This window comes from Oncorhynchus nerka, linkage group LG14 (assembly GCF_034236695.1).
Source record: "Oncorhynchus nerka isolate Pitt River linkage group LG14, Oner_Uvic_2.0, whole genome shotgun sequence".
Taxonomy (NCBI): Eukaryota; Metazoa; Chordata; class Actinopteri; order Salmoniformes; family Salmonidae; genus Oncorhynchus; species Oncorhynchus nerka.
The window spans coordinates 88,682,000-88,699,924 of NC_088409.1; the positions used below are offsets into that span (position 1 = coordinate 88,682,000).

At 49.1% G+C, this 17,925-nt stretch overlaps 1 protein-coding gene across 1 annotated transcript; it reads left to right on the forward strand.

The window, feature by feature from the left end:
* Window positions 1-7,911: 7,911 nt before the first annotated feature.
* On the forward strand, window positions 7,912-17,656 carry LOC115124216 (frizzled-4-like). The gene is made up of 4 exons (XM_029653596.2): window positions 7,912-8,572; window positions 11,282-11,809; window positions 14,954-15,099; window positions 15,278-17,656. Exons 1-4 carry the CDS (start codon window positions 8,306-8,308, stop codon window positions 15,939-15,941), a joined length of 1,605 nt encoding a protein of 534 aa, XP_029509456.1. The 5' UTR covers window positions 7,912-8,305; the 3' UTR covers window positions 15,942-17,656.
* The last annotated feature ends 269 nt before the right edge of the window (window positions 17,657-17,925 follow it).

Below are 17,925 nucleotides of genomic sequence, written 5' to 3' on the forward strand. Positions count from 1 at the left end.
AGTAGTTATAATATACAAAGTGAAATAAACAATAAAAATGAACAGTAAACATTACACTCATAGAAGTTCCAAAATAATAAAGACATTACAAATGTAATATTGTGTATATATACAGTGTTGTAACGATGTGCAAATGGTTAAGGTACAAAAGGGAAAATAAATCAACATAAATATAGGTTGTATTTTTTTTCTTCTCTCTGTCTCCCTCTCTCTCTGTCTCCCTCTCTCTCTGTCTCCCTCTCTCTCTCTCTGTCTCTCCCTCTCTCTCTGTCTCCCTCTCTCTCTGTCTCTCCCTCTTTCTCTGTCTCCCTTTCTCTCTGTCTCTCCCTCTCTCTCTGTCTCTCCCTCTCTCTGTATTATCAGTAGCCCTATCAGTGATAAGGGAAAGAGGACACCAGGCTCAGATGCCAGCACAGCTCTTAGCAGCACTCAGGAGCTGGATCTTGGTTCGGGACTCTGGCACTGTGGCTGGACTGGATACCTGCCTAATAACCCCTACCGCTACTGCAGCTAAACCCTTGACACACACACACGCACGCACACACGCACATACACACACACACCCTGTAACAGCATCTATGGCTGGCTGAGCAGAGCATTTGCATCGTAGCTAGCTAACTATGTGCTAGCTGATTGTTAGCTCTGTGGCTAGCTGAGTATTAGATCTAAGGCTAGCTGAGTGTCAGCTCTGTGGCTAGCTGATTGTTAGCTTTGTGGCTAGCTGATTGTTAGCTGAGTGTTAGCTGTGAGGCTAGCTGAGTGTTAGATCTAAGGCTAGCTGAGTGTCAGCTCTGTGGCTAGCTGATTGTTAGCTTTGTGGCTAGCTGATTGTTAGCTTTGTGGCTAGCTGAGTGTTAGCTGTGAGGCTAGCTGAGTGTTAGCTCTAAGGCTAGCTGAGTGTTAGCTATAAGGCTAGCTGATCGTGAGCTCTGAGGATGGCTAAACGTTAGCTGCCACCGGTGCTGTGCTGTGTTCCCACGGCTGAGACAGTTTCCTCTCCCTCTGGAGATCCTGGCTATTTTAGGAAGCAGGAGGAGCGAGACAGGGAAGAGACAGGTGCCAAGGAAACCAGTGAGGAACACTAATAATAACCAACTAATAATAAAACTCTCAGAGAGACAGCAGAGAAACTCACAACATCGGAGACAACCGGTATAGATACAGATAAATATTACAACACGAACAGCTACATACAGTAGGTTTACAGTAATTGTACACTCCTGTCTTTTTAGAGTTCTACACACCCACATTACACACACTCCCTCATATTACACACACCCACATTACACAAACACTCCCACATTACACACACTCCCTCATATTACACACACCCACATTACACAAACACTCCCACATTACACACACTCCCTCATATTACACACACCCACATTACACAAACACTCCCACATTACACACACTCCCTCATATTACACACACCCACATTACACAAACACTCCCACATTACACACACTCCCTCATATTACACACACCAACATTACACAAACACTCCCTCATATTACACACACCCACATTACACAAACACTCCCACATTACACACACTCCCTCATATTACACACACCCACATTACACAAACACTCCCACATTACACACACTCCCTCATATTACACACACCCACATTACACAAACACTCCCACATTACACACACTCCCTCATATTACACACACCCACATTACACAAACACTCCCACATTACACACACTCCCTCATATTACACACACCCACATTACACAAACACTCCCACATTACACACACTCCCTCATATTACACACACCCACATTACACAAACACTCCCACATTACACACACTCCCTCATATTACACACACCCACATTACACAAACACTCCCACATTACACACACTCCCTCATATTACACACACCCACATTACACAAACACTCCCACATTACACACACTCCCTCATATTACACACACCTACATTACACACACTCCCCCACATTATATACACTCCCCCATATTACACACACCCACATTACACAAACACTCCCACATTACACACACTCCCTCATATTACACACACCAACATTACACAAACACTCCCACATTACACACACTCACTCATATTACACACACCCACATTACACAAACACTCCCACATTACACACACTCCCTCATATTACACACACCCACATTACTCCAACACTCCCACATTACACACACTCCCCCATATTACACAAACACTCCCACATTACACACACACCACTGGAATACACGACAGACATTCCAGTACAACTTACACATATCCAGTAGACCTACAGAGGATGACAGTCATCCAGACAATTATTATACAGAAATGCACAAACAGACAACACATACAAACACTGTGGGAGCAAACATGACATACTGTAACGCTGCCTTTCTCCCATAGATATATTTCCCATACAAATACGTAAGCCCCTGTGATCCGAGTATGTGAGCAAAGTAGGTAGGAAATCCTGCTCATTGCTCACAGGACACACCGTTCCGGTGCTCCACTTCCTTTCCAACCGCTAAAAACCATTTCCTTGCTCACAGGACACACCGTTCCGGTGCTCCACTTCCTTTCCAACCGCTAAAAACCATTTCCTTGCTCACAGGACACACCGTTCCGGTGCTCCACTTCCTTTCCAACCGCTAAAAACCATTTCCTTGCTCACAGGACACACCGTTCCGGTGCTCCACTTCCTTTCCAACCGCTAAAAACCATTTCCTTGCTCACAGGACACACCGTTCCGGTGCTCCACTTCCTTTCCAACCGCTCACAGGACACACCGTTCCGGTGCTCCACTTCCTTTCCAACCGCTCACAGGAAGAAGAAAAAATCTGCCTCTCTAAATTCGCTCCATTGATTAACATCGCAACTTAACCAACACCATTCAATTATTGTGACTGCATGGACCCATTACTTGGTTTTGAAGTATTGAAACCAAACCATGTCATTTGAATGAAAAGTATTATAATAAACATGACTTCAAATAGGCTACATGTCATATTAAACAGCATATAAACTCTCTAAATAGGTCAGGAGCCAGACAGGGAGACTAAGAAAGAACAGAAATGAATTATTTAGGCTATATTATTTCAATTATTTCAAGGCTAGAGCCTACAAAGAAACACATTGTGAAGCATTAGCGAGTGTGATACACTAGGCTGGTAGGGACATAAAGAGCTCAGCATTTAAACAACATTTCCTTGTATGAAATCATGACAGTCTATAAAGTGCTCATATAGGCTGTGACTTAATTAGAATGAAATAGAAATTGAACGAAAAATGCCTTATTAGGTTCAGTGCCTTTGAATTGATTTTTAGAAACACCAGTTTGGCCAGAGTACACCCTCATGCTTTCATGAGATGTGTCTTTTCAGATTCCACAATGATTCTTTAGTTGTGGACATTACATCACCACACTTCCCTCTCTCGCTATTGGTCCTCATGTTTTTAAGTCACCTTGATTTAGCATCTGTGTGTTTTATCAGTGTCTTTATGAAAACATTTAGTGAACTCCATGACAGTAGCTAAAGGAAGGAAGGGGCAGCACACAAGTAGACCACAAATGCATGATGGGACGGGCGCGCCCTGAGCTCATGAAGTGAGCGCTACTGGAGTGAAATTGGAGCGGGAGAGAAGGCCGATGCTCCAGCCTTTGGGAATCTCGCTCCATGCTCCAGTCAAAATGGGTACACTCCACTCCTCGCTCCGCTCCTCGTTCAGCTCCTCGTTGCACTCACATACTCTGCCGGGGACACACTAGAAATACCATACACAAAGGCATGCATTGAGGCACACACACACTGAGGATAAATCACCATGTGAACAGGTCTGCAGAGACACATATTGTGGGGTTACTTAGTGACAACACATTAAAAACGCTACAGTAAGAAGAAGAGATCCAGCTGTCCTTTCAGAAGGTCAACAAGAGGAGAGGTCTCTCTCGTTCTCCTCTGCTCTCTCTTAGTGTGTGAGTGTGTGTGCGTGCGTGTGTGTGTACGTGTGTGTGTGTGTGTTTGACAGAGAGAGAGAGAGACAGAGACAGAGTGAGTGAGTGAGTGAGTGAGTGAGTGAGTGAGTGAGTGAGTGAGTGAGTGAGTGAGTGAGTGAGTGAGTGAGTGAGTGAGTGAGTGAGTGAGTGAGTGAGTGAGTGAGAGAGAGAGAGAGAGAGAGAGAGAGAGAGAGAGAGAGAGAGAGAGAGAGAGAGAGAGAGAGAGAGTGAGACAGAGACAGAGAGTGGGGTGGGGTGGTGGTCACAGAGAGAACGAATAAACTTCAAATTAAATAATATATTGACTATATCTCTTTAGGCTATTGTTTATCTGATGTGATTTTGTAAACTTGCTTTGTCATTTGTTTTATTTGCCAGTAAGGATTGGGCTAAATAAATTGCCTACAGTAGCTTAGACTGAGTAGATACCACATGTAAATGACCAACGATAATAAGGGTAGCCGACAGGCCTGTAACCTACAAACATCAGATCCTAGTCTGACTATATTACCCTATCGTTCAGTTACTGCTAAAATATCACCTGCTCGGATTTCTGAGAAGGAATTCCTTGCCTGAGAGGACTCTTTCGTGCCACTGAGAGCCTCACGCCGCAGGTTGGAGAGGGGTTGACGCTCCAACGAGGCCGGATTTACTGCCGCAGACACCGGCCATCCATCACCACTCTGCTCATTGTCACAATCATCGGGAGAACCAGACTCCCTAGTCCTGTCAGACTTCTGCCTTGAGGCATTCCCGAGCCGACAACACTGCCACCCCAGCACGGAAAGATGTTCCATAACCTCTGCATATGGCTGTGGGTCTACTGTAACATGCCGGAACAAGAGATAATCCCAAACTGATGGAGGATTTACAAAATAAAACAAACAAAATACATAAACCAACAAGGAATTGGTGCCAGTCCTCACTTTGCTCAGACAAAAACTGCTTTGACACTGGAGAAAAAAAGTTTAAATAATGTGTAAAACAGTGTTTTGATACGCCTAAATTCATGACTCAATACAGGTAGACTATTGTCAGGATATGATAAATCTGAAAGACAATCTGTCATAAATTCTACAGTGTCAGTGTTTCATTCTGGAGTGGTTTGCATTGGAGACAGGAAGAGAGAACAGGGTTCACATCAATGATTTGGGAAATAAAACCTCATCCCATCCCTTTCCCTATTGGTCGGAGTAGAGTTCATTTCTAGGAAGGAATGTATTTAATTGTGACCTCTCACTAACTTCCTTCTTTCCCTCTCCACTTATAGGCCTATATTCCGAGCCGTAACATAGAAGACAAGGGCCACTGTATCTGGTTGGAAAAACCATGAACAAAAAAAGGTATTGACTTTACATTGACCTTAGATGCACGATGTGTTACAATACGCTGTATGTATTTCTGTAATGAGGTGATGTGTAGGGCCAGGAGTTTTTCTTTAGCGCATACCCTGATGAGGAAAAACTCTAGGCCTTGTCCACCATACCTCTACAGCTATCACAGAGTACACACAGGCTGTACTGTAGGTCTCCACCATACCTCTACAGCTATCACAGAGTACACACAGGCTGTACTGTAGGTCTCCACCATACTTCTACAGCCACCACAGAGTACACACAGGCTGTAGTGTAGGTCTCCACCATACCTCTACAGCCATCACAGAGTACACACAGGCTGTAGTGTAGGTCTCCACCATACCTCTACAGCCATCACAGAGTACACACAGGCTGTAGTGTAGGTCTCCACCATACCTCTACAGCCATCACAGAGTACACACAGGCTGTAGTGTAGGTCTCCACCATACTTCTACAGCTATCACAGAGTACACACAGGCTGTACTGTAGGTCTCCACCATACTTCTACAGCCACCACAAGAGTACACACAGGCTGTAGTGTAGGTCTCCACCATACTTCTACAGCTATCACAGAGTACACACAGGCTGTACTGTAGGTCTCCACCATACTTCTACAGCCACCACAGAGTACACACAGGCTGTAGTGTAGGTCTCCACCATACCTCTACAGCCATCACAGAGTACACACAGGCTGTAGTGTAGGTCTCCACCATACTTCTACAGCCACCACAGAGTACACACAGGCTGTAGTGTAGGTCTCCACCATACCTCTACAGCCATCACAGAGTACACACAGGCTGTAGTGTAGGTCTCCACCATACCTCTACAGCCACCACAGAGTACACACAAGCTGTGTGTGTACGTAGAATTCTGCCATGAAACACTGTATGCTGGTGGAGAACGAGGGAAAGAGAACATGATAGAGAGAGGGACGGGTGAGGGTAGAGGGATGGATGGGAGGAGGGTAGAAAGAGAAGACTGTTGACAGCCCCCTGAGCCCATTCTTACGCTGCAGCAACGTAATGTGAACTAGCTAACTGCACCAGAAGGGAACCATCATCTGTGGACCCGTCTCTCTGAGCAGCCATTCCAACACACACACTCTTGCCATTCCAAGGAGTTCGCATCCCTATTAATACCCTACTTCAAGGACTAAGGGATTGGGCAATGATCCATGAGATGCTATCGGGTGACTGATACACACTAGTGTCACTCCTTCTGTCTGCAGGGTATACTGGAGAGAAAAAATAACCCCTTATACAACATGTGTTTGTGTCCTGGTAAATACAACAGTCCCATAGTAATAGAGTCTGTGTAATGTTAGGTAAATATGGGTATTATGTTTTAAACGTTTAAGTTTTGTCAATTGGGAACAGTAAATGCATCAGATGGCTTATTATTATTTTTATTGATTTATTATTATTTTTAATGGTCGTGGTTGACTCTACTGTTGGTTTTGAGAAATGCAGTTGTATGACTTCACACTCCAATTGACAGTTTATAAATATATATATATTATCTCCCTTCTGCACAATCACCTCAGCTTTTCCCACCAGGCACCATTCAGACACACACATTAACACACAGCACCCTCCATCTCCAACACCCTGATAACCATCAGCTCCAGGGCGCTCACGCCATTGTTTCACCCTCACGCTAATTACTCATGAGTAGACCTCGAGCGCACTGGCGGGCAGGGGGAGCAATCCATCATGTATGGCAGCGGGTGGAGGTCGTTTTATTGCAACCAGTCAATTGTCACGTTAAATAACCCTGGACGGAATCGCTTCACCGAAAACCAAGTGGCCTTGAATTTGGACGCACAGACAAAAGCAGCGCGCTGATCGTGTTGTTTTTCTAGTCTATTTGCTTTCTCTCTTGGTTGGATATATGAATAAATGACCAGAAGAAGACATGCAGCTCTTCTATAACCTACCGCTCACCACCCCTGTGTTTAGGATGGTAGGGCATACCCCGTCGACATCTCAACCAGCATCCGGGGCGTCCCCGGGGCGTCATTACACCAACGTAAACACACACAAAGATAGAGAGACAAAGCATTCCAGAACAAACAGAAGACAACAACTTTTCTCTATGCCCGTCTTGAGCGGGATGGACAAACACGGCCGTTAGTATGGATGTCCAATAGACTAGAGGTATCCAATGCAGCAGTATTACTGTACATTACATCCATTATAAACACGTTAGCTGAAGAGTCGTCTGATTGGGATGTGTGCCTAAGGTGGAGATGCAGCATTTTTTAAAGATAATTTGTGATTTAAAAATACAAATAAAAGTATCATGTTTCAAGGGCGAGACTGCCTTGAATTTCTAAAAATATGACCCACAGCCGGAATAAATGCTGTGGAGTCCGCTCATGAGAAGAGGGCCACAGGCAACTTTCCTCACCTGAAACCCCGCCCTTCTGAGCGCTCTTCCGCCTGCTGATTGGCTTCTGAGACCTCTCCTGGCCGCTGGTTGGCTGTCCCTGGCGAGAGAGATGGAGAATTCGCTCTTTACGGAGTGGGGCGGAGGCGCGCGGGCAGAACCCACAGAGACAGACCAGCAGCCTCTTACCACAGCGCAAGACCTAACGGAGCTACTATACCCGGGAACCAGAACGGACAGGGCTCCAGGATAGCTCCGAGGTCTCGTGCGTGAAAAACCAGAGAAGGAACTATCCAAACAGGCACTGCAACGCGAGGCAGTAGTTTAATTGCAAGGAAAATCTGGATTTAACATTTCATTTTGTTATTGCCTTTGGATAAGTTGTTTCCAACTTCGCTTGACGAGTTATAGAAGGTAACCAACTGTGTTTCCAGTGGAGGGTTTCATATTGGCGACCGCGCACTCTGAAGTGGACTAAAGTTTTCCCAGTACCCGGTGGTCTACCCTACCAGGCAACGCCCGGAACCAGATCAATTGATAACTTTGGAACTTTTTCTCCTAGTGACAATGGGTCGGGCTGTGGACGCTCTTGCTGCGTTAGCGCTCTCCCTCGCGCTGCTCTGCGTTCCAGGACACCTTGGTCTGGTGCGTGCGTTCGGCGAAGAGACAGAGGAGATGACGTGCGACCCGATACGCATCGCCATGTGCCAGGACCTGGGCTACAACGTCACCAAGATGCCCAACCTGGTGGGCAACGTCCTGCAGTCAGACGCCGAGCTCCAGCTCACCACCTTCACACCACTCATACAGTATGGCTGCTCCAGTCAACTGAAGGTACACACACACACACACACACACACACACACACACACACACACACACACACACACACACACACACACACACACACACACACACACACATCCCTAAACCTAACAAACCTCATTTTACATTGCAGTCATTTAGCAGAGGCTCTCATCCAAGCAGTTAGGGTTAAGTGCCTTGCTCAAGGGCACATCAGCAGATTGTTTCACCCTAGTCAGCTCGGGGATTCAAATCAGCAACACTTCAGTTACTGGCCTAATACTCTTGTCCGCTAGGTTACCTGCCATCCTAACTCCTACCCCTAATTGTAACCCGAAACCTAGCCCTAAGCCTAAAATAACCTTTGTCATGAGAAATGTCCCCACAAGGGAGAATTTTCCTTATTTTACTATCCTTGTGGGGACTTTGAGGGATTTCTGGTACCCACAAGGATAGTAATACAAGACCCCCTCCCCAGACACACACACTCTCTCAATTCAATTCAAGGGGATTTATTGGCATGGGAAACAAACATATGTTAACATTGCCGAAGCAAGTGATGTAAATAATATAGAAAAGTGAAATAAACAATGTCTCTCTAGCTGCTCCAGCCGACTGAAGGCACACGCCTGTTGGTTCTCAGGCTGGGTTGGGCTGTGTGTTGGAGCAGGCAGTGGAGAGAGGGAGACAGAGAGCACATGACAGAGTCACAGGGAGACCATCCAGTCTTGGTTCAGCAGCACGGGGCAGTGATATAATATATATCTGAGGAGAGGAGAGGGCCAGGCAAGCTCCATAGAGTAACAACAATACTGCCCTCAGTACTACTCTCTGTAAGGCCACTTGTCTGCCTGAACCACCATGAAGCTGGAAATTAAATCCATCCCATTTTGTCCTTCTCAAAGCTTTTTATTGTCCTGACTGAAATGACCCAATGAGTCGTTTTTTTGTGTGGTTCGATGGCAATGGCATGAATGGATCCAGTTCTGTTGATCATTTACTGTGGTTTACCACTCCATAGTCTGTAGACACAACAACCCACTGGCTACTCCTTCTCTAAGAGTGTCCCTTACCTTGACCTATATTAACATACATTCAGTCCATTACTCCAATTCTCATTTATTTAAGGGCTTTTTGGGTATTATTGTGGCGTTGTAGTTGTCTGGATGCTATAGGTTATTGGATTGATTATGGTGTTGTGTAGTTTGTGTTGTGGTTGTCTGGATGCTATAGGTTATTGGAGTGATTTGTGTAGCTTGTGTAGCTTGTGTTGTGGTGGTGTAGTTTGTGTTGTGGTTGTGTAGTTTGGGTTGTGGTTGTCTGTCTCTTGTGGTTCAGTGTGAGAGGTCTGGACTGACGGCTGTGAGAAGTCGCCATCCGACAGATTAGGCTCTTTCACACACACACACACACACACACACACACACACACACACACACACACACACACACACACACACACACACACACACACACACACACACACACACACACACACACTAACCTGCAATAATGTAAACTAGATCTTACACATTGCTTTTCTAATAGGAAGAAACCCTCAGACACTCACACACACACACTGGGCTGTGAACAGTGGCAGCACTCTGGTTACCTGCTGCGGAGGGGGGAAAACAAGCCTCTTGCTGCGGAGGGGGGAAAACAAGCCTCCTGCTGCGGAGGGGGGAAAACAAGCCTCCTGCTGCGGAAGGGGGAAAACTAGCCTCCTGCTGCGGAGGGGGGGAAACAAGCCTCTTGCTGCGGAGGGGGGAAAAACAAGCCTCCTGCTGCGGAGGGAGGAAAACAAGCCTCCTGCTGCGGAGGGAGGAAAACAAGCGTTCTGCTGCGGAGGGAGGAAAACAAGCCTTCTGCTGCGGAGGGGGGAAAACAAGCCTCCTGCTGCGGAGGGAGGAAAACAAGCCTCCTGCTGCGGAGGGGGGAAAACAAGCCTCCTGCTGCGGAGGGAGGAAAACAAGCCTTCTGCTGCGGAGGGGGGAAAACAAGCCTTCTGCTGCGGAGGGAGGAAAACAAGCCTTCTGCTGCGGAGGGGGGAAAACAAGCCTCCTGCTGCGGAGGGAGGAAAACAAGCCTCCTGCTGCGGAGGGAGGAAAACAAGCCTTCTCCAGTCCAGCTGGTGATCAGAGAACAGTAGCACAGCTCCAACAGAGAGAAACATCACTGATATCATCTCTCACACTCTCACAATGCCGCCCTGCGCTTCCCACACCACACGGTAGCCCCCCCCGCCCCATACACACACACAAACTTAGCCCCGATACATTAACTTGTTTAGATGGTGTGTTTATGGCTAGACAGTTATCTTTACTGAAGTATGCTGACCAGAGAGTGAAAGTAGAGTTGGTCCCCCTCAGTTAAAGTATTTTTTAAATAATTTTGTTCTTAACTGACTTGCCTAGTTATATAAAAATAAATCTCTCCATCACGTTATCTGTATGACTATTAAATTAACTGTTTTTGTTGTAGTGGCTTTAATCATTTAAAATTCACTTAAGGTTTCACCACAAACTTTTGTGCTCGTTACCTGGCTTTCCTGACTAAGCCCAAAACACAGGTCCTTTCATTTCCAGTTGTAGTCTGAAATTAGAATAGGAATCAGACTAAGGACCATGATGTAACACAGGGAAAGCAGACAGAGCAATGCACACAGAATCGTCATAACATTTTTAGAAATTCATTAAAGTGTACATATGCAAAGATAACACCTCTCTGTCTCTCTCTCCAGTTCTTCCTGTGTGCGGTGTATGTGCCCATGTGTACAGACAAGGTTCCCATCCCCATCGGGCCGTGTGGCAGCATGTGTCTGTCTGTCAAGAGGAAGTGTCTGCCAGTCCTAATAGAGTTCGGCTTCGTCTGGCCAGAGCTGCTCAACTGCAGCCTGTTCCCCCCTCAGAACGACCACAACCACATGTGTATGGAGGGTCCAGGGGACGAGGACGCCCCTTTCCACCCTGTCCGACCCCTGCCCCCCCAGGAGGAGGAGTGCCAGGCCTTGGGGGCCGGGCCAGACCAGTATGCCTGGGTGAGGCGGAGCCACAGCTGTGCACTGCAGTGTGGGTATGACGCGGGGCTGTACCGGCGCGAGGCCAAGGTGTTTACAGACGTGTGGATGGCAGTGTGGGCGGTGTTGTGTTTCCTCTCTACCACCCTGACCGTCCTCACCTTCCTCCTGGACTCAACACGTTTCTCCTACCCTGAGAGACCCATCATCTTCCTCTCCATGTGCTCCAATCTCTACAGCGTGGCCTACCTGGTGAGTACATAGGACTTAGAGCAGGGGTAGGCAACACTGGTCCTGGAGTGTTGCAGGTGTGCTGAATTTAGGCCACTGAACTGATCAATTAGTTCTGTTGGTCCGGTGTGGAGCCTAGTTGGAACAAAATCCAGCAGTATCTGTGGCACTCCAGGAACAGGGTTGCCGACCCCTGTGTTGCCGACCCCTGTGTTGCCGACCCCAGGGTTGCCGACCCCTGTGTTGCCGACCCCTGTGTTGCCGACTCTGTGTTGCCGACCCCTGTGTTGCCGACCCCTGTGTTGCCGACCCCTGTGTTGCCGACCCCTGTGTTGCCGACCCCAGGGTTGCCGACCCTGTGTTGCCGACCCCTGTGTTGCCGACCCCTGTGTTGCCGACCCCTGTGTTGCCGACCCCAGGGTTGCCGACCCCTGTGTTGCCGACCCCAGGGTTGCCGACCCCTGTGTTGCCGACCCCTGTGTTGCCGACCCCAGGGTTGCCGACCCCTGTGTTGCCGACCCCTGTGTTGCCGACCCCAGGGTTGCCGACCCCTGTGTTGCCGACCCCAGGGTTGCCGACCCCTGTGTTGCCGACCCCAGGGTTGCCGACCCCAGGGTTGCCGACCCCTGTGTTGCCGACCCCAGGGTTGCCGACCCCTGTGTTGCCGACCCCTGTGGTGCCGACCCCTGTGTTGCCGACCCCAGGGTTGCCGACCCCTGTGTTGCCGACCCCAGGGTTGCCGACCCCTGTGTTGCCGACCCCTGTGTTGCCGACCCCAGGGTTGCCGACCCCTGTGTTGCCGACCCCTGTGTTGCCGACCCCTGGGTTGCCGACCCCAGGGTTGCCGACCCCAGGGTTGCCGACCCCTGTGTTGCCGACCCCAGGGTTGCCGACCCCTGACTTACATGATTCAAATCAGTTTAAAAGCCCTTGGCTGTTTCTCAATCATTTAAACTAGCCTCCTCTTCTCCATGATCACTAATATGAGAGGTGGAAGCAGTTTGTTGTAAACCTGTCCAGTCCTTTCAGTTACCAGTAGTGATCAGTCAATCCATTTACATTACATTTACATTACATTTAAGTCATTTAGCAGACGCTCTTATCCAGAGCGACTTACAAATTGGTGCTTTCACCTTATGACATCCAGTGGAACAGCCACTTTACAATAGTGCATCTAGGTCTTTTAAGGGGGGAGAAGGATTACTTTATCCTATCCTAGGTATTCCTTAAAGAGGTGGGGTTTCAGGTGACTCCGGAAGGTGGTGATTGACTCCGCTGTCCTGGCGTCGTGAGGGAGTTTGTTCCACCATTGGGGGGCCAGAGCAGCGAACAGTTTTGACTGGGCTGAGCGGGAACTGTACTTCCTCAGTGGTAGGGAGGCGAGCAGGCCAGAGGTGGATGAACGCAGTGCCCTTGTTTGGGTGTAGGGCCTGATCAGAGCCTGGAGGTAGTGAGGTGCCGTTCCCCTCACAGCTCCGTAGGCAAGCACCATGGTCTTGTAGCGGATGCGAGCTTCAACTGGAAGCCAGTGGAGAGAGCGGAGGAGCGGGGTGACGTGAGAGAACTTGGGAAGGTTGAACACCAGACGGGCTGCGGCGTTCTGGATGAGTTGTAGGGGTTTAATGGCACAGGCAGGGAGCCCAGCCAACAGCGAGTTGCAGTAATCCAGACGGGAGATGACAAGTGCCTGGATTAGGACCTGCGCCGCTTCCTGTGTGAGGCAGGGTCGTACTCTGCGGATGTTGTAGAGCATGAACCTACAGGAACGGGCCATCGCCTTGATGTTATTTGAGAACGACAGGGTGTTGTCCAGGATCACGCCAAGGTTCTTAGCGCTCTGGGACGAGGACACAATGGAGTTGTCAACCGTGATGGCGAGATCATGGAACGGGCAGTCCTTCCCCGGGAGGAAGAGCAGCTCCGTCTTGCCGAGGTTCAGCTTGAGGTGATGATCCGTCATCCACACTGATATGTCTGCCAGACATGCAGAGATGCGATTCGCCACCTGGTCGTCAGAAGGGGGAAAGGAGAAGATTAATTGTGTGTCGTCTGCATAGCAATGATAGGAGAGACCATGTGAGGTTATGACAGAGCCAAGTGACTTGGTGTATAGCGAGAATAGGAGAGGGCCTAGAACAGAGCCCTGGGGGACACCAGTGGTGAGAGCACGTGGTGAGGAGACGGATTCTCGCCACGCCACCTGGTAGGAGCGACCTGTCAGGTAGGACGCAACCAAGCGTGGGCCGCGCGGGAGATGCCCAACTCGGAGAGGGTGGAGAGGAGGATCTGATGGTTCACAGTATCGAAGGCAGCCGATAGGTCCAGAAGGATGAGAGCAGAGGAGAGAGAGTTAGCTTTAGCAGTGCGGAGCGCCTCCGTGATACAGAGAAGAGCAGTCTCAGTTGAATGACTAGTCTTGAAACCTGACTGATTTGGATCAAGAAGGTCATTCTGAGAGAGATAGCGGGAGAGCTGGCCAAGGACGGCACGTTCAAGAGTTTTGGAGAGAAAAGAAAGAAGGGATACTGGTCTGTAGTTGTTGACATCGGAGGGATCGAGTGTAGGTTTTTTCAGAAGGGGTGCAACTCTCGCTCTCTTGAAGACGGGAGGGACGTAGCCAGCGGTCAGGGATGAGTTGATGAGCGAGGTGAGGTAAGGGAGAAGGTCACCGGAGATGGTCTGGAGAAGAGGGGAGGGGATAGGGTCAAGCGGGCAGGTTGTTGGGGGGCCGGCCGTCACAAGACGCGAGATGTCATCTGGAGAGAGAGGGGAGAAAGAGGTCAGAGCACAGGGTAGCCAATTCATTTATAAAGCCCTTCTTTACATCAGCAGAAACCCCAAACAGCAAGCAATGCAGGTGTAGAAGCACGGTGGCTAGGAATAACTCCCTAGAAAGACCAGAATCTAGGAAGAAAACTAGAGAGGAACCAGGCTATGAGGGCTGGCCAGTCCTCTTCTGGCTGTGCCGGGTAGAGATTATAACAGTACATGGCCAAGATGTTTAAACGTTCATAAATTAACAGCATGGTCAAATAATAATAATCACGGTGTTTGTAGAGGGTGCAACATGCTAGAGTATGTAGACCCAACCCTGGTCTCCTGGATGACCCCTGGTCTCCTGGATGACCCCTGGTCTAACCCCTGTCTCTGTCTGTCTCCATGTAGGTGCGCCTGACTCTGGGTCGGGAGCGTGTATCCTGTGATCTGGAGGAGGCAGCAGTTCCTGTTCTGGTACAGGAGGGGTTAAAGAGTACCGGATGTGCCATCGTCTTCCTCCTGCTCTACTTCTTTGGCATGGCCTCCTCGCTGTGGTGGGCACACACACACACACACACACACACACACACACACACACACACACACACACACACACACACACACACACACTGGCCAAAAGGATTACACTCTAAGGAATAGATTTGAATGAAACCGTTAGAACAGTGGACTCCCAGCTCTCTAACCTGTCTCCCTCTCTCTGCCTCCTCCCAGGTGGGTGATTCTGACTCTGACCTGGTTCCTGGCTGCAGGGTTAAAGTGGGGTCACGAGGCCATCGAAATGCACAGCTCCTACTTCCACATAGCAGCCTGGGCCATCCCCGCCGTCAAGACCATCGTCATCCTCATCATGCGACTAGTAGACGCGGATGACCTCACGGGGCTTTGCTATGTGGGTAACCTACAGCAAGAGGCCCTGACGGGCTTCGTGGTCGCCCCGCTCGCCACCTACCTCCTCATCGGGACATTGTTCATCTGCGCCGGCCTGGTGGCCCTGTTTAAGATCCGCTCCAACCTGCAGAAGGACGGGGCCAAGACGGACAAGCTGGAGCGTCTGATGGTGAAGATCGGGGTGTTCTCTGTGCTGTACATGGTACCTGCGTCCACCGTGATAGGCTGCTACCTCTACCAGCTGTCCCACTGGGGGGACTTCAGGGCCAGTGCCAGGGACTCATACGTGGCAGCAGAGATGCTGAGGATCTTTATGTCTCTGCTGGTGGGCATCACGTCGGGCATGTGGATCTGGTCGGCCAAGACCCTTCACACCTGGAAACGCTGCTCTGCCCGGCTGTGGAGAGACGGTCAGGCAGGGAGGGGCAAGCGGGCACCGGGGGACAGCTGGATAAAACCTGGCAAGGGCAACGAGACGGTGGTGTGAGGAGAGAAAGAGGGGAAGATAGGAACCGGGAGGCTCTATAAAGCAAACCTGCCCCCAAACCCTCTACTAGATTCACTATCTGATGGAGAGAGTGAAAGAGAAGAACAAACAGATAAATAGCACCCCTAAGCAGACAGCGGTTTCCTATGCCCACTTGTTCTGTGGTTCTCTCCCTACTAGCAGACTAACCCACTGCCAGAGAAGAGACTGATCCTGTAGCCTACAGCAGACTAACCCACTGCCAGAGAAGAGACTGACCCTGTAGACTACAGCAGACTAACCCACTGCCAGAGAAGAGACTGACCCTGTAGCCTACAGCAGACTAACCCACTGCCAGAGAAGAGACTGACCCTGTAGCCTACAGCAGACTAACCCACTGCCAGAGAAGAGACTGACCCTGTAGTCTACAGCAGACTAACCCACTGCCAGAGAAGAGACTGACCCTGTAGTCTACAGCAGACTAACCCACTGCCAGAGAAGAGACTGACCCTGTAGCCTACAGCAGACTAACCCACTGCCAGAGAAGAGACTGACCCTGTAGTTTACAGCAGACTAACCCACTGCCAGAGAAGAGACTGACCCTGTAGTTTACAGCAGACTAACCCACTGCCAGAGAAGAGACTGACCCTGTTGCCTACAGCAGACTAACCCACTGCCAGAGAAGAGACTGACCCTGTAGACTACAGCAGACTAACCCACTGCCAGAGAAGAGACTGACCCTGTAGCCTACAGCAGACTAACCCACTGCCAGATAAGAGACTGACCCTGTAGCCTACAGCAGACTAACCCACTGCCAGAGAAGAGACTGACCCTGTAGCCTACAGCAGACTAACCCACTGCCAGAGAAGAGACTGACCCTGTAGCCTACAGCAGACTAACCCACTGCCAGAGAAGAGACTGACCCTGTAGCCTACAGCAGACTAACCCACTGCCAGAGAAGAGACTGACCCTGTAGCCTACAGCAGACTCTGGGCTGATCTATAGAACCTTCTGACTTCAGACAGGTGTTTTAAAGGTTGAATTTACACTGGAGTCATGGTCCAGATGATGTAGAGATCTAAACTACGGCCACACTGAAATGCACTATGACCAGCTGATGTGGATGTAGCTTGGTTAATATGCCTTATGAGGAACAGGAGACTGGGCTGCTCAGACAGCCACACTCTGGACGCTATAAAGCTATGCTACTGCAGAGAGACTTGGGATTTGTAGTGACTAGACTCTATGGTGCTGCAGCTAAGGCACCTGGGAAACGTAGGCCTGTGTCCTTTACCTCAGTCCTCAGCGAGCAGCACAGCTGACCTCCACGCAGTCTTAACGAGGAAACTATGAACTCTGAACTTTAACCCTTGACCTTCTCCAGTCACTCATGGAACCCTTAGGAATGGCAGTCATTAATGAACCGGTGTAAGGTTCTTTCTGTAAGTTTTACCGGTGATAGAAGTAAATGAAGGGTTATTATGACTGATGTTAGACAATCAATCCCCAAAATACATTATACAAAAGCTGTAATACACCAACAGACTCACACACACACACACACACACACACACACACACACACACACACACACACACACAGTCTGTACAGTTGCACCCTTGTGCAATCCACTGCCATTAAAATCTGAGTTATTATTGCATTAAGCTGCAACCACCCATAGACAGTCAACACAACACACAGCAGAGAGACAGTCAAACACAGAGACAGCAGAGAGACAGTCAACACAACACACACAGCAGAGAGACAGTCAACACAAAGACAGCAGAGAGACAGTCAACACAACACACACAGCAGAGAGACAGTCAAACACAGAGACAGCAGAGAGACAGTCAACACAACACACACAGCAGAGAGACAGTCAAACACAAAGACAGCAGAGAGACAGTCAACACACACAGCAGAGAGACAGTCAAACACAAAGACAGCAGAGAGACAGTCAAACACAGAGACAGCAGAGAGACAGTCAACACAACACACACAGCAG

Excerpts from the sequence above, each read along its gene's own strand:
- LOC115124216 (XM_029653596.2), top strand. The coding sequence starts at position 8,306 with ATGGGTCGGGCTGTGGACGCTCTTGCTGCGTTAGCGCTCTCCCTCGCG. Across the intron at positions 8,573-11,281 it reads GCTGCTCCAGTCAACTGAAG|TTCTTCCTGTGTGCGGTGTA; the intron begins GTACACACACAC and ends CTCTCTCTCCAG. Across the intron at positions 15,100-15,277 it reads GGCATGGCCTCCTCGCTGTG|GTGGGTGATTCTGACTCTGA; the intron begins GTGGGCACACAC and ends GCCTCCTCCCAG.